The 22309-nt window shown below is 34.1% G+C and overlaps 1 protein-coding gene across 8 annotated transcripts in view; it reads right to left on the reverse strand.

Moving 5' to 3' along the window:
* Nucleotides 1–22309, reverse strand: part of Socs16D (Suppressor of Cytokine Signaling at 16D) — a 174632-nt gene that overhangs the window by 91602 nt on the left and 60721 nt on the right. For all 8 annotated transcript variants that reach the window (XR_012411933.1, XR_012411934.1, XM_073979020.1 and 5 more), the window contains exons 4-8: nucleotides 16885–18063; nucleotides 16698–16810; nucleotides 16368–16536; nucleotides 16210–16300; nucleotides 15714–15821 (exon numbers count right to left, since the gene is read on the reverse strand). Coding sequence is in view for 6 of the 8 variants with exons in the window: in XM_073979020.1 (XP_073835121.1) it covers nucleotides 15714–15821; nucleotides 16210–16300; nucleotides 16368–16536; nucleotides 16698–16810; nucleotides 16885–18063 (1660 nt within the window). In the remaining 2 variants the exon portion in view is untranslated. The remainder of the gene's footprint in view (nucleotides 1–15713; nucleotides 15822–16209; nucleotides 16301–16367; nucleotides 16537–16697; nucleotides 16811–16884; nucleotides 18064–22309) is intronic.

The raw sequence follows: 22309 nt of genomic DNA on the forward strand, positions 1-22309 counted from the left end.
TTTTGCCAGCTGTAATTTCCCGATGCTGAGCAATTGAAACTTCCAGTCTCTGGTTGGGGACAAACGAACAGCTTCTCCTCAAGGCAATAGGGCAACAACAATTTTTACCCGTGAGGCAGCAACAAAGACATTAAATTTCCCGAATCGAACAAGACTATGAACTGTCCCAATGGGCAAACAACCAGTGGAATTCCAGTTAATCAGAGACGTCACTTGCACTCCGGGCCAGGAGTAATTGTACACGGCAACCACATCAGATTTATTCAAAACAAATATTCGGGTATGTGATGAAAACCGAATCGACTCGATTTGCAGAATCGAAATGGTATATAATCGGAGTGCCATTGATGATATATATATACAGTGTTGGTCACAAAATTAGCACACCCCTTTGGGGCAAAATTATTTCAGTCATCTAAGAGTTTTGATAGGGCAAATTGAAATATTTTTGTAAACAAAATCCTTTTCTATAATGTATTTAACAGATTTAATGATATAAATGAATAGTATTACCAGTGGTTTTTTTGAAAATAAAAGTTTTGTGAAGACGCCCAAATTATCGCGGGGACATATAATTAGCACACCCTAAGATTTTTTAATTTAATTAAATTAATATACAAAAATTAATTTATATTGAAGTTAATTCATATTCAAGACGTATTGAACATATCATTTTTTGACAGAAAAAATAATTTATCACCCCGGAATCTCAAAATATATCCCAATAGCGGGCCATTTTTCGTATTGTACACTTAAACGCCAGAAAGTCGCCAAAACTTTAAAAACAAATGTACAATTGGATCTGAAATTATTGAAATTGTTAACCGATTACCGAAATTTAAATATAAAGTGCAAAAACTTTTCAAAAAGTGTTTAAGGTCGATGATTCATTCAAGGAAATTTTCGATTTGGAAGGGGTTTATAGAAAGAAGATCAATAAAATGCACCCTTATGTAAAGAAGGATCAACTTATAACACCATTTGTTATTCAAAATTGCACGTCTGAATAACACCAAAGACCTACCACTACAAAACTGTCAACAAAGCACTAGGTGAGCACGTAGCACATGAGTATGTTTAAAGGTATAACCCCTTTCTAACAATAAAGGATTTTGAGGTTTGCTGAAATTGGTCAGAATCCATGAAACTAGGCATATACTATTCAAGATAAATGTTTTCTGGATTATTGATTTTAAATTTAATTGTTTTAAGCTCCGGGAAACTTATTATCTTGCGGTCTCACTAGACTATCTCCCATTTGCCTTATGTTTAGAAAATTATTGAAATTGCGTAGGTCCCATAGAGATGAACATAGGTTTATCGTGGCATACATCACGACATATCGGTAAAATTCAGTCCAGATGTATAAGTATTTATAAAATCAATAGTTCAAAGCATCATATTACAGTTTTTTAATGAAAATTTTTGTGTCAAACGAACTTTACAGATGCACACTGCTGGTGGGTACATCCCACTATTCGCAAATTTAAAAAGATGAACAAGAATATGATGTTTTATTTGATGTTTCTATGAACTACTTGCCTCAATGAATTTGTTGACATGTGAAAAAATCGATAAAAAACACTAAAAAACTGAAATTTGCATCAGTCCTTGGGACCCAAGGTCCACCCCATATAATTCCCTTCTGACACTGAAATTTCGGAGACTGGTGGAGAGTATAACTAGCAGACTGGAACTTATTCCCAAACGAAAGGAATTTAAAACTGAATATGGACGAAAATATTGAAACTATTCACAATATTAGTGATTCTTTTAAGGTGTGCTAATTACGTGTCCAGTGAATTAAGGACATTTTTTACATTTTTGGAGGTTATTCAAATTGACAGTAATGTTTAAGTTTCTGTATTGCGTTGTATTCTTTAAGCATACTACTGAGAATATATAAGTACAAATACTTTATTAAATACAACTACTTTTGAAGATCTTTTTAGGCAAAATAAATTTTGGTAGTGGGGTGTGCTAATTGTGTGACCAACACTGTATATATATAGTTTTGCTTCGCAAACGCCCCTTATTTGAATAATATTTTTAAAATCCATTTTCAATTTCATTAAAATATTCACCAAAATTGGAGATATACGATTTCGATTTATGGCAAAACGAGTCGAATCGTTTTCCATCACATGGGTCATTATTTATTTCCAAATAAATAACCTTGCCCGTCGAGCAATTTTCAACAATTTATTTCATATGAATTCTAGTTTTACTTTATGTTGACTTAATGTTAACTCTTCCTTAGAGTAATGTAATCTACGTCACTTCGATTTCACAACAGGCTCTTTCTTTAACGAGTTCAATATTTGCAAGAGCAAGTGTCTATTTGCTTATTGCTCTTTCTCTCTGTTATGATATTTCTACAATGTTATTGTACCCCCATACCAAGTGCGGATATTATTAGAATGTCCGGCACAACTTTCGAAAACGATATCACTGTCGAAGGATTGGCAAATGTTTTTCGGGTGTACACAAGCACGTTGTTCTTTTGTTCGTCAAAAGTTTAAAAACGATATCATTTTGCGAATGTTTTTTCTTCACAAGAAAAATTGTTTCGAGAAACATTTTTTACTTCGGAATTTTTTTACGTTTTAAAAAATAATTTTATGTAGTTCGTGAAAAATTCCTATTTGCTTTTTTCAAATATTTTCGATATAAATGCTACTTATAATATTAACAAGAAGTGATGATAAACACAACATATAGCTTGGTTACAAATACAAGACAACAATGTTTATAAACCGTTACACGCATTGAATCGCAAACATTACAAAGAAGAAAAGGTACATAACAGAAAAATAAGGAGACGTTAGATGAAGTTAAACATGTCATAAAATCGAAACTCCGCCAAAAATGCTTTTTCGGCACTATCGTAAAAACTATCATCTTTCATTCGCTAATAATATTATTAACGACATTCGAATTCGAAGGTTTTCCTGCCACAAACTGAGCGACGAATGAATCGTTTTTATTTCGTTCTCGAGTGTCGTTTTCGAACAAAATATCCGCAAAACTATCGAAAAACATTCGAAAACGGATCGTTTGCGATAGCAATTGTATGGGGGGTAATAGCACTAGAACAATGGTGAGCAAAATAGGAAAAGAGAAAATTTAAGGGAGAATTAATATTTAATTTTTTTTGTTGTTTCATTACATATTTAGAAATTTTTAAGAACTAATGTTACCTGAAATCTTGCTACAAATGAATTATTAACGAATTATTACAAAAAATACTTAAACGCCCAAGTGTTGTTGAATTAATTAAATTAAGTGTATTTTACAGAAACCACCAGTGGATGGCCGTGCACACCATTGCACTAGAATAACGAGAAAGAGAATAAGAAAAGGTGGAAATGAGGAACAACGCATATGTGGGGTATGTTCAGTCTACGCAACAGTGATGCCACTGCAGCGTTTCCCACATAAACATACTCCCCCCTTGGGACCTTGCCCCAACTAGAATAATTCAAATAATAAATTACAATTATTCACAAATTGAAATCCAAAATGAATAATAAATGGAAATTTTAAATTTAAAAAGAAATTTAAATGAATACAAGCATAAACTTATTAATAAACAGGATCCAGTCAAATGGAGTAACAAGGAAATAATAAAGCCATAATCAAGAGCCAACCCATCAGCTGCACATAATATTTAAGCCAGAATTGCAGAGAAATAAGAAAATGAGGAACAACGTTTATGTGGGGTATGTTCAGTCTACGCTACAGAGATGCCACTGCAGCGTTTCCCACATAAACACTACGAATAATAAATCGAAACTTATGTACCTAATTGAAAAGCTCTATCTTTATTTCAACAGATAGATGGACATCGTTATATCGACATATTTTATATTGATGACGAATATATACTTTATAGGTTATCCGAAGAATATTCCGATGTGTTACAAATAGAATTATAAAGTTATTTATACCCTTCATCTTATGGTGAAGGATAAAATTAAATTAATTTTCTACTTTACATCTGGAGATAGCATTCCATGAGGGTTATACTAAAACATCGATTTATCGTCAAGTCGGTTCGAAAATCTATAGGAATCAATATTAGATAGATAAATTGTAAATAGATTTCTAAGCTTACACGGAAATCCAAAACGACAAGCCAGCAACGTGGAACCGGGTCAGCTAGTTTTTATATAAAATATAAAAATACAACCAAAAGTTGGGAAAATTTTTACGGTAACTCACGAGAAGAAAATTTCCTAATGAAGTGCTGTTGGAGTACTTGTCGAAATCTCAACTGGTGATGGGAAGACAATACAATAACCCCTTTAGCAGATGAAGCAAAAACATTTGAGCTCGGATTAAATGGAGAGCGGGCGAAACAAACTCGGTTGCGATTGAATTTAATGAAGGAATTTCATAATCTGTGTTAATGTAATGTACAAATCACTTGTACATTTTACTGGGTTGATGCTCTGCGTAACGTGAAAGATGATCTAAGATCATGCCAAGGAAAAGTTGATGATATCGACAAAAATGTTCGTGAGTTAGAGGGTGATGTGGAGTCATGTAAACAAATTTCATCGACTGTTAATGATCTACAGAGCAAATTGGATAGTATGGAGACAAAATAATGTATTACGGAGGCGCTTAAACAGACCAAATATTATAATTAATGGATTGCCACAAGGGCTAAAAGATTATTTTTCCAAATTTGCACTAATTTCTCAACCGACTTCTTTTCAAAAATGGTTGAATAACTACAACGTCTAAAAAATGTGCATTGGTCACTAAAACGACGGGCCAACAATGCGGTGTATCTGTAAACCATCTAAATGTATATAAAGTTTTTAGGACTGACATGATGTTCTAAATTGAACTTCCGAATCGGCTGAACCGAAGTTGATGAAACTTTGTGTGTAGGTTTATAAGGTGGGAAAATACCGAAATGGGGACCTCACCCACAAAGGGTTTTAAGAAATCTTACTGATTAGATTTACAAATTTAGTAAGTGGGGCAGCAAACACGCCAGTGCTTGGAATAACTCGATCAAGACCACGTTTTTTAATACAACAAAGTCTTGATAAATCCAACTAGCAGTTTGAAGTAGTTTTTTTTATAAATCCCTGATGTTTTTTATGAATCACTGATTTAGGAGTGTAAAATAGTAACGTGTTCAATGAAACAACACTTTGTTAACAACAAGTTAATTTAGACCGACCCGAACTTTTATACCCACCACCACAAATTATATTGAAATCAGGTTTCAACCATTTCGGTTGAATAATGTGGCTAAAACATTCAAAATCCCCAAAAAAAATTGGTAGGTATCGACAATTCTCTGCTAAAATATTTGATACCTCCAAGGGAGATTAATGCCATGTTCATACCAGCATTTAAATCAGTTTGTTCGCTCTCGTAATTATGTATACGAATTAACCCGTTCATACGACATGGTACACAATTCATAGCAACATGATTCATATTTTCATACTGTTTATTTACTGATTTTAAGTAAAGTTTCGTCCAATAGAGGAGTAAAATTAATTGATATGAACTGAAAAACTATTTGTCCTTCTTTCAGATATCTAATTAATGTTTAATTATATTATTTTTATTCATCTTTGCTATTTTTCTCACAATTTTTGTGTTTTCAGCACAATTTTTAATTTTTGTATTTTCAAAATTAACGAGAGAGAACTGCCAAAATAACTTTTTGGTATACAGACTTTCTGGCAGGCATTTGATTTTTGTTTCTCAATTTGAATTTGAAACGATGGACCCGAAATGCAACTGCAATAAAAGAAACGAGAAAATGTGCTATGTTCTCAATGTATACTAGTCGTTAAACCGTTTACTTTTCATTCATGTTTTGCAGTTTTTCTAAAAATGTTTGGGTTTTAAATAAATTTTAAATTTTATATTTTTCCTGTCATAATTTATTTCGATAAATGCTCTCATTTGTAAGAGATGGGACATATTTTATCGTCGTTCGGAGACTAATTTAAATTGAACAATGTACACAAATCGTTGTTCGTTCTCAAAATTTTGTATGGGAAATGAAGTAATTATATCGTAATTTGGGGTCGAACAACGAATAAAGAGCGAATTACCACCAGTCTGAACAAGGCATAAATATAGCCATTTCTGTTGAATAATGCCGCTAAAACCTTGAAATTACCGAAAATCGATGGAGGCTACATAAAAACTTCTACCAAATATTGTTTTATACCCACAATGAAGACTAAAGACTATATTGTAGCCAGGGTTTAAAATGCTAACGCCATATTAGCAAAAGCACCGAATATTTGCAGCTTTGCCTGCTAAAATTTCTTCGAAATATGTTTAGCAACAATGAACAACGGCAACATGTAGCAACAAATTTCACAAAAATATTGCTAGCGATACTGATGCTATTTGATATTGTCGCATAGGTTGTAGGTTGTAAATTCGTTTCAAAATGGATAGTTTTACACTACTTTAAACTAGTGGGTAAATACTTGGGTAAATACCCGAGTATTTACCCAAGTGTTGGGTAAAAACTCATTAACTACCGAACCACTTGACGTAGGCTGACAAAATTTGGATTACATCTTTCTTATGTCAACAGAACTTCTGGTACTGAACATGGAGTCTCTGGGTCCATGTTTTGATACAGCCCCCATATAGCCGTATCTCCCGATTTAAGGTATTTTTCATCTATTATCCACATTTTACAACCAAATTGGCTGTAATTTGGCACAGTGAGTCCTCAAGGAGTAGAAAATATCCTTGCAAAAATTTGTCAATATAGGTCCACGTTTTCTAATAGCCCCCATATAAGGGTACCCCGATTTCGAGTATTTACCCAAATTTTGGGTAAAAACTCTTTAACTACCGAACCACTTGACGTAGGATGACGAAATTTATATCAAGAAAATATCTAGTATTGAAAATGGGGTCTCTAGGTCCATGTTTTAATATAGCCCCCCATATAGCCGTACCTCCCGATTTAAGGTATTTTTCATCTACTAGCCACATTTTACAATAATATTGGCTGTAGCTTGGCACAGTGAGTTCTCAATGTGTAGAAAATATCCTTGCAAAAATTTGTCAATATAGGTCCACGTTTTCTTGTAGCCCCTTGAGGACTCACTGTGCCAAATTACAGCCAATTTGGTTGTAAAATATGGCTAATAGATGGAAAATACCTTAAATCGGGAGGTACGGCTATATGGGGGCTATATCAAAACATCGACCCAGAGACCCCATGTTCAGTACCAGAAGTTCTTTTGACATAAGAAAGATTTATGCCAAGTTTTGTCAGCCTACGTCAAGTGGTTCGGCAGTTAAAGAGTTTTTACACAAAATTTGGGTAAATACTCGAAATCGGGGTACCCTTATATAAGGGCTATTAGAAAACGTGGACCTATGTTGACAAGTTTTTGCAAGGGTATTTTCTACATATTGAGAACTCACTATGCCAAATTTCAGCCACTATGATTGTACAATGGGCAAATAGGCAAAAAATACCTTAAATCGGGAGGTACGGTTATATGGGGGCTATATCAAAACATGGACCCAGAGACCCCATTTTCAATGCTAGATATTCTCTTGACATAAGTAAGATTTGAGCCAAATTTTGTCAGCCTACGTCAAGTGGTTCGGCAGTTAATGAGTTTTTACCCAAGTATTTACCCACTTGTTTAAAGTATTGTAAAACTATCCATTTTGAATCGATTTCATAGCCTAAACCCAGAAATAGGGTCTAAGATATTGTATTAGCGATTCAATATAGTAAATACCCAAATAAATACCCACAAATGGGTATTTACCCAATTTACCGGGTATTTACCCATTGGGTATTTACCCACTGTCCATCTCTAGACACGCATACTCATATATTGCAGCACACATGATCAACACATATTAGAAAAGAGAATAAGCAACAAAGTATCAACGGCTTAGTCAGGTTTTCAGCAAACAATTGTTTTTGAGATCAGGGTTACCAGTGTAATGCATTAAAAATCACGATATAATTAATTCCAATTTTTCGTTCAAAGGACATGTGAATTTTTGGTGAAGCCGTTCAATGTATATTTTTTTATTTTTAAACAATAATAATTAGTATTCTTTATGTTCTACCATATGATGGAGGCATTTTGACATTAAATGACACCTTTTTTATTACTGCGTTGGCAACTCCAATCACAAAACCACCCTCAGCTGCTAATTCGCTGCGACAAATGGTCAGCCGACTGCAAAATATGTAGCGTGGTTGTCGATTATGCCTAACGAAAAAAAGATTAGGCGTAAAAAACGAAATAAGCAAAAATGTACAAAAATAAATATGCGTTCGAATGCTTATTTAGCCGTGTGTGTCAATATTGTGTGGCAGTTGAAGTGTACAGCTAATGCTAATGTTTTTAGATGCTGTCTTTTAAACCCTGATTGTAGCCATTTCGGTGGGATAATGAGACTACAAACGAAACTCGGAAGGTACCGTGCTATGGTAGCTGTATTAGAACGTGGACCTACGCCGATAATTCTCTGCAGAAATGTTTTATATTTTTGTTTTTTTTTTTTTTTTTTTTTTTTAATTATTGACATTTCGGTAGGATAATGTGGCTAAAACCTTGAAAATACCGAAAATCGGGCGGTCAGTTCTATGGGGGCTATATCAAAATGTTGATACCAAACATTCCAAAGTTGACCACCACGGATTTACAATCCCTGGCCAACTTGTTTTGCCAGCTGTAATTTCCCGATGCTGAGCAATTGAAACTTCCAGTCTCTGGTTGGGGACAAACGAACAGCTTCTCCTCAAGGCAATAGGGCAACAACAATTTTTACCCGTGAGGCAGCAACAAAGACATTAAATTTCCCGAATCGAACAAGACTATGAACTGTCCCAATGGGCAAACAACCAGTGGAATTCCAGTTAATCAGAGACGTCACTTGCACTCCGGGCCAGGAGTAATTGTACACGGCAACCACATCAGATTTATTCAAAACAAATATTCGGGTATGTGATGAAAACCGAATCGACTCGATTTGCAGAATCGAAATGGTATATAATCGGAGTGCCATTGATGATATATATATACAGTGTTGGTCACAAAATTAGCACACCCCTTTGGGGCAAAATTATTTCAGTCATCTAAGAGTTTTGATAGGGCAAATTGAAATATTTTTGTAAACAAAATCCTTTTCTATAATGTATTTAACAGATTTAATGATATAAATGAATAGTATTACCAGTGGTTTTTTTGAAAATAAAAGTTTTGTGAAGACGCCCAAATTATCGCGGGGACATATAATTAGCACACCCTAAGATTTTTTAATTTAATTAAATTAATATACAAAAATTAATTTATATTGAAGTTAATTCATATTCAAGACGTATTGAACATATCATTTTTTGACAGAAAAAATAATTTATCACCCCGGAATCTCAAAATATATCCCAATAGCGGGCCATTTTTCGTATTGTACACTTAAACGCCAGAAAGTCGCCAAAACTTTAAAAACAAATGTACAATTGGATCTGAAATTATTGAAATTGTTAACCGATTACCGAAATTTAAATATAAAGTGCAAAAACTTTTCAAAAAGTGTTTAAGGTCGATGATTCATTCAAGGAAATTTTCGATTTGGAAGGGGTTTATAGAAAGAAGATCAATAAAATGCACCCTTATGTAAAGAAGGATCAACTTATAACACCATTTGTTATTCAAAATTGCACGTCTGAATAACACCAAAGACCTACCACTACAAAACTGTCAACAAAGCACTAGGTGAGCACGTAGCACATGAGTATGTTTAAAGGTATAACCCCTTTCTAACAATAAAGGATTTTGAGGTTTGCTGAAATTGGTCAGAATCCATGAAACTAGGCATATACTATTCAAGATAAATGTTTTCTGGATTATTGATTTTAAATTTAATTGTTTTAAGCTCCGGGAAACTTATTATCTTGCGGTCTCACTAGACTATCTCCCATTTGCCTTATGTTTAGAAAATTATTGAAATTGCGTAGGTCCCATAGAGATGAACATAGGTTTATCGTGGCATACATCACGACATATCGGTAAAATTCAGTCCAGATGTATAAGTATTTATAAAATCAATAGTTCAAAGCATCATATTACAGTTTTTTAATGAAAATTTTTGTGTCAAACGAACTTTACAGATGCACACTGCTGGTGGGTACATCCCACTATTCGCAAATTTAAAAAGATGAACAAGAATATGATGTTTTATTTGATGTTTCTATGAACTACTTGCCTCAATGAATTTGTTGACATGTGAAAAAATCGATAAAAAACACTAAAAAACTGAAATTTGCATCAGTCCTTGGGACCCAAGGTCCACCCCATATAATTCCCTTCTGACACTGAAATTTCGGAGACTGGTGGAGAGTATAACTAGCAGACTGGAACTTATTCCCAAACGAAAGGAATTTAAAACTGAATATGGACGAAAATATTGAAACTATTCACAATATTAGTGATTCTTTTAAGGTGTGCTAATTACGTGTCCAGTGAATTAAGGACATTTTTTACATTTTTGGAGGTTATTCAAATTGACAGTAATGTTTAAGTTTCTGTATTGCGTTGTATTCTTTAAGCATACTACTGAGAATATATAAGTACAAATACTTTATTAAATACAACTACTTTTGAAGATCTTTTTAGGCAAAATAAATTTTGGTAGTGGGGTGTGCTAATTGTGTGACCAACACTGTATATATATAGTTTTGCTTCGCAAACGCCCCTTATTTGAATAATATTTTTAAAATCCATTTTCAATTTCATTAAAATATTCACCAAAATTGGAGATATACGATTTCGATTTATGGCAAAACGAGTCGAATCGTTTTCCATCACATGGGTCATTATTTATTTCCAAATAAATAACCTTGCCCGTCGAGCAATTTTCAACAATTTATTTCATATGAATTCTAGTTTTACTTTATGTTGACTTAATGTTAACTCTTCCTTAGAGTAATGTAATCTACGTCACTTCGATTTCACAACAGGCTCTTTCTTTAACGAGTTCAATATTTGCAAGAGCAAGTGTCTATTTGCTTATTGCTCTTTCTCTCTGTTATGATATTTCTACAATGTTATTGTACCCCCATACCAAGTGCGGATATTATTAGAATGTCCGGCACAACTTTCGAAAACGATATCACTGTCGAAGGATTGGCAAATGTTTTTCGGGTGTACACAAGCACGTTGTTCTTTTGTTCGTCAAAAGTTTAAAAACGATATCATTTTGCGAATGTTTTTTCTTCACAAGAAAAATTGTTTCGAGAAACATTTTTTACTTCGGAATTTTTTTACGTTTTAAAAAATAATTTTATGTAGTTCGTGAAAAATTCCTATTTGCTTTTTTCAAATATTTTCGATATAAATGCTACTTATAATATTAACAAGAAGTGATGATAAACACAACATATAGCTTGGTTACAAATACAAGACAACAATGTTTATAAACCGTTACACGCATTGAATCGCAAACATTACAAAGAAGAAAAGGTACATAACAGAAAAATAAGGAGACGTTAGATGAAGTTAAACATGTCATAAAATCGAAACTCCGCCAAAAATGCTTTTTCGGCACTATCGTAAAAACTATCATCTTTCATTCGCTAATAATATTATTAACGACATTCGAATTCGAAGGTTTTCCTGCCACAAACTGAGCGACGAATGAATCGTTTTTATTTCGTTCTCGAGTGTCGTTTTCGAACAAAATATCCGCAAAACTATCGAAAAACATTCGAAAACGGATCGTTTGCGATAGCAATTGTATGGGGGGTAATAGCACTAGAACAATGGTGAGCAAAATAGGAAAAGAGAAAATTTAAGGGAGAATTAATATTTAATTTTTTTTGTTGTTTCATTACATATTTAGAAATTTTTAAGAACTAATGTTACCTGAAATCTTGCTACAAATGAATTATTAACGAATTATTACAAAAAATACTTAAACGCCCAAGTGTTGTTGAATTAATTAAATTAAGTGTATTTTACAGAAACCACCAGTGGATGGCCGTGCACACCATTGCACTAGAATAACGAGAAAGAGAATAAGAAAAGGTGGAAATGAGGAACAACGCATATGTGGGGTATGTTCAGTCTACGCAACAGTGATGCCACTGCAGCGTTTCCCACATAAACATACTCCCCCCTTGGGACCTTGCCCCAACTAGAATAATTCAAATAATAAATTACAATTATTCACAAATTGAAATCCAAAATGAATAATAAATGGAAATTTTAAATTTAAAAAGAAATTTAAATGAATACAAGCATAAACTTATTAATAAACAGGATCCAGTCAAATGGAGTAACAAGGAAATAATAAAGCCATAATCAAGAGCCAACCCATCAGCTGCACATAATATTTAAGCCAGAATTGCAGAGAAATAAGAAAATGAGGAACAACGTTTATGTGGGGTATGTTCAGTCTACGCTACAGAGATGCCACTGCAGCGTTTCCCACATAAACACTACGAATAATAAATCGAAACTTATGTACCTAATTGAAAAGCTCTATCTTTATTTCAACAGATAGATGGACATCGTTATATCGACATATTTTATATTGATGACGAATATATACTTTATAGGTTATCCGAAGAATATTCCGATGTGTTACAAATAGAATTATAAAGTTATTTATACCCTTCATCTTATGGTGAAGGATAAAATTAAATTAATTTTCTACTTTACATCTGGAGATAGCATTCCATGAGGGTTATACTAAAACATCGATTTATCGTCAAGTCGGTTCGAAAATCTATAGGAATCAATATTAGATAGATAAATTGTAAATAGATTTCTAAGCTTACACGGAAATCCAAAACGACAAGCCAGCAACGTGGAACCGGGTCAGCTAGTTTTTATATAAAATATAAAAATACAACCAAAAGTTGGGAAAATTTTTACGGTAACTCACGAGAAGAAAATTTCCTAATGAAGTGCTGTTGGAGTACTTGTCGAAATCTCAACTGGTGATGGGAAGACAATACAATAACCCCTTTAGCAGATGAAGCAAAAACATTTGAGCTCGGATTAAATGGAGAGCGGGCGAAACAAACTCGGTTGCGATTGAATTTAATGAAGGAATTTCATAATCTGTGTTAATGTAATGTACAAATCACTTGTACATTTTACTGGGTTGATGCTCTGCGTAACGTGAAAGATGATCTAAGATCATGCCAAGGAAAAGTTGATGATATCGACAAAAATGTTCGTGAGTTAGAGGGTGATGTGGAGTCATGTAAACAAATTTCCTCGACTGTTAATGATCTACAGAGCAAATTGGATAGTATGGAGACAAAATAATGTATTACGGAGGCGCTTAAACAGACCAAATATTATAATTAATGGATTGCCACAAGGGCTAAAAGATTATTTTTTTTTCGAACGTTCCCACGCCTCACACATGATCAGCATCATGGTGGCGTATACGAAGGAAATTCGAAAACCAGCTACAGAATCTACTTCATCAGCCAGATATATATTAAACCATACAAAGTACTAGTTATTTAAAGATAAAATTATAGTAGATTTTATATCTTCCAAACTCATGTAGAAGTCCACATTATAGTACATGAAATTAAAATCAGTACACATTTTGCTAAGTGGTTCACCCATCAAATAATTGGTTCGGTGAAAATCTATATATAAGAATTGATAATATCTTCTACATCTAAAAGGAACATTTATTCTAATAGACGATATTAAGAAATCAGACGGCACACTACCATTCAATACTTTTAAAACAAACATAGTACTCAACATAATACGTCTACATTATAATGTAGGCAATCGAATTAACTTTAGCCTGCTAGAGTATGAAGGCAATTCCAAATTACTACTCCAATGTAAACCCCTCAATGCAAAAAGTAGAAATTGCTTTTGCACTGATTCGATCTTATCGGAATAGATTGCATATTGCGGATCCCATACGACAGAACCACATTCTAATATAGGTCTAACAAGGGATGTGGAAAATTGCTTTGTTATATATGGATCAGAAAACTCTTTTATAAATCCTAAGACTCCATAAGCTTTATTTACCATAGAAATTACATGATTATTAAAGTTTAATTTTGGATCCATCCAAAGGCCAAGATCAACAAATGATTCTACAGATGATAAAACAAAATTATTAATATTGAATTGCCTTATCAAAGAAGATGATGTGGAAAAACAATATGTTTACATTTATTCAAATTAAAATCCATAAAATTAATTTTACACCATTGAAAAAGGTTATTTAAATCAGTTTGAAGTAAATCAGCTTGCACAACACTGTATGTACTCGTATGTATATTGCAGCTATATCAAAATCGCATCCGATTTTCACAAATGTTTGTAGGATTCGTTGTTTAGCCACAACAACTACCTGGTACAGTTTTTTAATCGATTGGAACATAATTGCGGCCTTTAGAGAATTTTCGTGAAAATACACCTTGGTCCCATACAAACTACTATGGAAACAAATATCACTCGGTTGGCACGATCGCCATAAAATTTCATATGTAAGGTTTTTGCATCAAATGGAAAAATCTAAGGGGTCGCCCTAATGGACGTACTTACATGTACATACATATGTAAGTTTGGAAAGGACTACATGAACTGCAAAGGTGCACAGTAACAAGTGTGATCAAAGCCAAGGTTATAATATGAAGGAGCGTAAAATTTGCAAATAGATTCTACTTTAGACTAATTATCGGTTTTATTACAAAGTCATAATTGACGGACTATAATATACATGAAGATCACTATCACAAATCCATTTTTCTTAACTGTAAAAATAAAAAGTCGGAGATGAGGTAATTCTAAGTTTTTCCAAAGTTTTCATCGTCACTAAATAATTATAAAACAATTTAAGGTATTATTTCATTACTATCGAAGAAGATGGGGATAGACGCGAAATCATTTGCGGATTTTCGAAAAGTTATATATATATATATTAAGTCTGTCAGGTTACTTTCCCAGCAAGAATTGTCCAGCAAGAACTTTCTCAGAGAGTAAGGGGTTTTTAATCTCTTTTGCTAGAAAATTGTAAAAAGTAAACAGACACCTTCCCAGCAAAAACCAGCAAGCAATCAGCTGACTTGCCAAAACAGAAAAATTTGCCGGCCAACAAAGGAAGCAAACACGTTGTATTTTATTAAAAATAAAAAAGAAAATGAAACAAAAAAGTATTTTTCCACTTTAGAAATTTGTTCTCCATAAAACAATACAATTAGACTATGTTATTTCCACAATAAAATTGTTTTTAATGTTCACAAACATAAATCAACAAAAAACTAAAAACGGCTGATTGATTGTTTTCAGGAAGAAGAAGAGCTTGCAAGTGCTTGCTAGAAGAAATTTGTCCAGCAAGAATTTGCAAGCTCTCAGTGAAAGAACTGTCAAAATGTCTCTCTCGAATCGCTCTCTTTTGCTGGTTTTTTGTGTTAACAGACGACTTCCAGCAACAATTGGTACAAATTGTTACAAATTTTAGGGTAACCAGACACAGCTATTATAAATTACGAATCCATTACAAACAGCCCGACATGAATGTAAACTCCCCGTGAGTTTTGTCTTTCTGCCGTTACAACTTAAAGGAGAAAGTGAAACAACTGACGGGGAGTTGATATTCATGATTGGGCTGAAAATGAAAATAAATTGCGTGTAAATAAGTAATAGCATGTTTATATGCTGAATACAACGATATGATAATACCTGCACATATGCTGCAAACTTTGAACGTGTTTAAATCTTGATACTGGATTTGTCAACTGCACTCGCATGGGTCCATGTTCGGGCCTTCGGTGTAAAAAGAACAAATATCTGCAATATAATACATATCAATTAATTATTAAGAAAACAACCTATGGGGCTTCTACGCGGTATGTTTTATACGTGTTATGCATAGCAATTGTCACTGTTTTTTCGCCCATATGTAATTCCTTCTGCACAGCAAAATTTTACTTTTTCATTCGTTTTCTGTTGTATTCGTTTCTTATATTTCAAACAAACGAAACAGATGTTTTCCTTTTTACTGATGAGAATATAGCTCCGCCTTCTATTCGTAAAAAATGCATATGTATACTTTGATGCATAAAAATTTGTGTATGGTTCACACCATGTGTGTAAAATTCAGATTTGTAAAAAGTGACAGCAGTTATGCCTAAAACATACCTTGTAGAAACCGCATTACATAAGAATATAATCATACCTGCCGCTCCTCGAATGCTCTACAGCTTTCTCAATAAATTCTGTAATTGTTTGTGATTTAAATTTCGCATATGATCCAAATGAAAATGTTCCTGCAAATTACACAAATGAATGCTCATTTCAATTGATAGCAGTACATAATTTAAAGAAACGGCATACCTTGATCCTGTTCTATGCGTACATGCCGAACACAGTTGTTTAGTTTAAAACTAAGGGAGAAAATATAATGGTCATCGGAACTATCACGGACAATAAAACTTCCATCTGGTTCATTCGATAAAACCTTTTCAGCTGCTTCGCTTGATAAAGGTCCCCAATACCAACCATACTACAAATGTTAAAAAAGAAAATTATGGTAAATGTCGAGTTAGATTTTGTACTAAATGTATGTTAATATACTTAACGCATGCAAACAAGACTTCTACTTAACATAAATTAGCAAACATCTAACGATCTACTTGATATGTTAACATATGTTTATTAACTTACATCTTTAACTTTTTCAATACTGGATGTGAAATGAAAGGATCTAGCTTCCGATTTCTTTTCTTCTTTTCCACAAGGAATTTCTTCATGTTTGTCACTACTTTCCTCTCCAGGCTCTAATGAATATAAAAATAATTATAATTATACATACATATGTAGACAACATATTTAAATTTTTTGGAATCATTACCTTTCTTAGGTAAAGGCGGAAGGGCCCTCGACTGAAACTTCTTACGTTTGTCTTCATTCGATTTCGATGTATTAACTTTTTCATTGCTTGTGTGATCGTCATGTTCATTGGCGTCGCTTTTATTGCTAAGTCTATTGTTACTTTTTCGAAAACGGAAAATGCTACAAAAACGCTGTTTCAAATTCATAGTAAATTGAGATTTTTTTTCAGTAGAAGTTATATTAGGCTTAAGAATAGTTTGTGTGGTGTCTGAATTGTGTTCCTTTTCTGTGGATGTGGTTATGGTGGATTGGTGAGAAACATTCTGTTTCTGGTTATTTTGGTTATTGATTGCAATCATGTTATTATTGTTATTTGTGTGGGTCTCGGAATCAGATAAGACATTTTTTTGTGTTATGACACTGTTTTTAGCGTTTGGACCATGGGATTTTTCAACACGATTTTGAGTTAAAAGTAGGTTGCTGCCACGAGACCCACTCCAAGCAGCGTCGTTGGAAACTTTGGTTGTGGAATTTAAAAAATCTACTTTTGAATGTGGCTGAGGTCCCCCGCAAGCTACTGCGCTGTCAGACTTGTTATCTTTGGTTTCCGAATAGAGCGTATGGTAGAACTGTTTCACTTCTTCCAGAGACATGTGCAACGGCTCTGCATTAATAACACTACCATCATCGTGTATACTAGAAGTAGATACGAAAGTAGAATTGTACCTCGAAGATGTGCTAGTGGAAATATGACTCGGAGCTCGATCACTGTTTTCACCATTTTCTGGACAGTTTGATGTAGAACGTTTTTTGCGTTTATTTTTATGTTTGCGGTTTGATTTTGGTTGATGATGGCATTTCATGAAGACATGCTTACTACAACTATTGGATATGGCGGTATCCTTGCATTCTGCATCATTAGCATCCCCAGTCGTATGGATACTGTGTCTATGAAGATTTTGAGATCTTTCTTTTTCCGATTTAATCATATCCACTGGTAAAGCATATATATCGGAATCGATCGGAACGTTGTAGAAGTCCGATATTTCCCTTGTAAGCAAAGCGTCGTGTGACATTGCTTGTGTTATAAATATTGAATCATCCGGCTTATTAGCTGATGAAACACTCAAGGAGTTGTGCGAACTTGATAGTCTGCTATTTAATGAATTTCTGGAGTTAGGTCGATTGCTGCACATACCTACAAGATGTATTTAGATTAAAAATGCAAACAACGAAATATAGATGTTTATGGCTATACATTCATAAATTTGTACATTTTGAATAAATGGAAAAAATGTGCATGTATCTAAGAAATCAATTACAAAAAGTATTTCATTTTATGTACCGAGTATTTAGAAGCTAATGGATGTCTAAAATAGATTCAACGATTTTTTAGATCATAACTATGAATATATTTGATTGGAACCAAGGCGAATTTAATAAGGTGATCCAAAAAAACGAATTCAGGCCTTACTCTGCATTTGCTGTCAAAATTTTTTGCGCGAAATATCCCCGAAAGAAGAAGAAAATTGTAAAATATTCTTCGCGAAGCTTAAATAAAGATGTTGTACACAGATATTCTTTATTGAAGCGAAATATTTATTTATTTTTGATTAAAAATATGTTTTGACAGCAAATGAAGAAATCAGTTGGTATTATTGTATCACCTTCTTTCTTGCACCATGATGGGAACGAACGCTCCTCAGCACAAACAAAGACAACAACAAAACATCTCTACCTTGAAATACACGAATCAGTTTTACCACGATTGTCTTGGAGGTAGCACATACGCGTACCTAAATTTCCTATAAAAACATTGCTAATTGAATCAGGACTGCCTTCCCTCGTCGATTTAATGATATTCAGAGTTTAGAGTGCAGTTTATCATTTACTAGCTGACCCGGTCCGCGTTGCTGGCCCTTGTTTTATGTTACCTTTTATTAAATCATCAATTATATTTTTCTTGCATCGCTAATTAGTGACTATAAATAAAAACTCTTCAGAAATGTTGGTGTCGATATGCAATTTTAAATTCAAAAATGTGGGCGTTGTCGGGTCTTAAGGCCACAAATAAGTGCCTCATACACAATGGTGGCTATCGAATTAATTTTCAAACCCCGCTACGCCGAAATTCCACAAAATATATAGCCTATTTTAATTAGGGGATATATATGCAGCCTATTTTCACCAGGATTATCCCGGTACAATTTCTGAAATTTTTATGAAAATCGGCTCAGTAGTTTCAAAGATATAACATATTAAAAAAGTGGTCGTGGTCGGGTCTTTAAGCCCCAAACCAGTACCTAGGTTCGGAGACACAACAACCATTGTCTCGCAAATTAATTTTCTCATCGATACGTTCGTCAGTTTTATTAAAATAGAGATCTTAAAAAAGTAGGGCATGGTGGAGGTACCCCGTCCCCTCCGAAATTCAACAAAATATATACCCTATTTTCACCACGGGTTCTCCCAGAAGATTATCTGAAATTTTCAGGAAAATCGGTTAAGCAATTTAAAAAAGTGGGCGTGGTCGGGTCTTTGGGCCCCAAACCAGTACCTAGGGTCGGAGACACAACAACCATTGTCTCGCAAATTAATTTTCTCATCGATACGTTCGTCAGTTTTGTTAAAATAGAGTTCTTAAAAAAGTAGGGCATGAGGGAGGTACCCCGTCCCCTCCGAAATTCAACAAAATATATACGCTACTTTCACCACGGGTGCTCCCAGAAGATTATCTGAAATTTTCAGGAAAACCGGTTAAGCAGTTTTTGATATATAAGGTATTTAAAAAAGTGGGCGTGGTCGGGTCTATGGGCCCAAACCAGTACCTAGGGTCGGGGACACAACAACCATTGTCTGGCAAATTAATTTTCTCATCGATACGTTCGTCAATTTTGTTAAAATAGGGTTTTTAAAAAAAGGACATAGGGGAGGTACCCCGCCCCCTCCGAAGTGCAAAAAAATATATAGCCTATTTTCACCACCGGTGTTCCCTGTACATTCTCTGAAATTTTCAAGAAAATCGGTTAAGCCGTTTTTGAGTCTATACGGAACATACAAACATACTAACATACACACATTGTCTTTTATATATAAGACTAGCTGACCCGGTCCGCGTTGCTGGCCCGTTGTTTGGGTTCTCCGTGTAAACTTTAGTTATCTATCCAGTATTGATACACCCATAATTAGGCATCTCTCTAGAAACTTCATAATATAAATCAATGTTTTGACATAAATTCCATGTAATGGTATCCCCCGAATTTAATATATAAAATCTCTTTTATTATACCCTTCACCATAAATCGACAGTTTAAAGCACTTTGTGACCCACATATAATGGTCGGTGCACGTCAATTAACATTGTTATATATTGGATTGTTGGTCTCGGTTGGGGTCGTAATTATTACTGCAAAGAATTGTTGGTATAGGTCCACGTTTTGATATAGCTCCCATAGAACGTTACCGGCTGATTTTCGCTATTTTTGAGGATTTAACATCATTATCACACCGAAATGGCTGAAATCTGGTTTTAATATATTTTAAAGAGGAGAGCATAAATATTCATACCGATCGAAAGAGACGCCTTTTTATTTGCGCTCGGTATGTAACAGTAATAGGTTCACGTTTTGATATAGCTCCCATAAAACAGTACCTCCCGATTTTCGATAGTTCAGCGATATAGCCACTGTTCAGTATACGTCCTCGTTTTGATATAGCTCCCATAGAACGGTGGCGCCTGATTTTCGCTATTTTTGGTGGATTTAACCTCATTCAGGCCGATCGAACGTAACGCTTTCTTTCTTCGCGCTCTATATGCAATAGTGGTAACATACCCCTCAGCGAAATGTATGTTCCTTCGGGATATGTATGGCAACATTTATATAATTCATAAAAAAATTAATTCTATAAATTGTAGTTGATATTATCGAGATTTTGCTGTATTTAAAAAATGTATCTTTACCTAGCTATTCCAAGGACTGAAATCAATGCTCATGTGCTCACTTCCCACATTTTGAGATTTTATCCGTAATTATAATATTTTCAAAAATCGAACACGATCGCGGTATTCTGATTCCAATGATGATATCGTATTGTATATCAATAACTTTGTCTGATTTCCAATGGATCTTTCTGGAATTTCGATCTTGTGACATCTCAAGTTATCCACGTTTTTATATAGCTCCCATAAAACAGTACCTCCCGATTTTCGATAGTTCAGCGATATAGCCACTGTTCAGTATACGTCCTCGTTTTGATATAGCTCCCATAGAACGGTGGCGCCTGATTTTCGCTATTTTTGGTGGATTTAACCTCATTCAGGCCGATCGAACGTAACGCTTTCTTTCTTCGCGCTCTATATGCAATAGTGGTAACATACCCCTCAGCGAAATGTATGTTCCTTCGGGATATGTATGGCAACATTTATATAATTCATAAAAAAATTAATTCTATAAATTGTAGTTGATATTATCGAGATTTTGCTGTATTTAAAAAATATATCTTTACCTAGCTATTCCAAGGACTGAAATCAATGCTCATGTGCTCACTTCCCACATTTTGAGATTTTATCCGTAATTATAATATTTTCAAAAATCGAACACGATCGCGGTATTCTGATTCCAATGATGATATCGTATTGTATATCAATAACTTTGTCTGATTTCCAATGGATCTTTCTGGAATTTCGATCTTGTGACATCTCAAGTTATCCGGATTTTACTGTATTCCAAAATGTGGAGTTGATCGCGCTGTCCCACTTATTGTTTAGTGTTCAGCGTTTATAGCGTTTTTTAGGCACGCTTACAAAATTATGTATATTATCTGAAATAATAAATGTTTGCAAATTTTGTGATGACCGCGATCATTTTCGCGATATTTCACTTCCGCGAAGACCATTCAGGGTCAAGACAGTAATTACAGTAGTATTGCAAACAATCTGTAAACAATACGTTCAAAAATATCATGGACTTCAGATTAAAAAAAAAAATTTGAAGGAGAACCTCCGGTCACTACACTTAGCCGTATTAAAATAGCTCACGACCGCGCTATCCCACTTGTTCAAGCTAGTGTTTATATCATTTTTGTGTCACGCTTACTAAAATTATGTATATTAATTGAAATAATACATTTTTGAAAACTTTGTGATGACCGCGATCATTCAGGGAAAACAATCTGTAAACAATACGTTCAAAAATATCAAAGATTTCAGATTTTCTTAAAAACATTGTGGGGGAGGACCACCGGTCACTACTCCTAGCCGTATAAAAACAGCTTACGACAGCTTTTTGATAATTTTGGGATGACCGCGATTTTCACTTCCGCGACGACCATTCAGGGTCAAGACTGTTATTACCATAGCATTGCAAACAATTTGTAAACAATATATTAAAACGTATCCTGAATTTCGCGGTTTTCTTAAAAAAATTGTGGGGAGGACCACCGAT

The sequence above is a fragment of the Musca autumnalis genome, unplaced genomic scaffold, assembly GCF_047663935.1.
Source record: "Musca autumnalis isolate F117 unplaced genomic scaffold, ASM4766393v1 scaffold_3, whole genome shotgun sequence".
Classification (NCBI taxonomy): Eukaryota; Metazoa; Arthropoda; class Insecta; order Diptera; family Muscidae; genus Musca; species Musca autumnalis.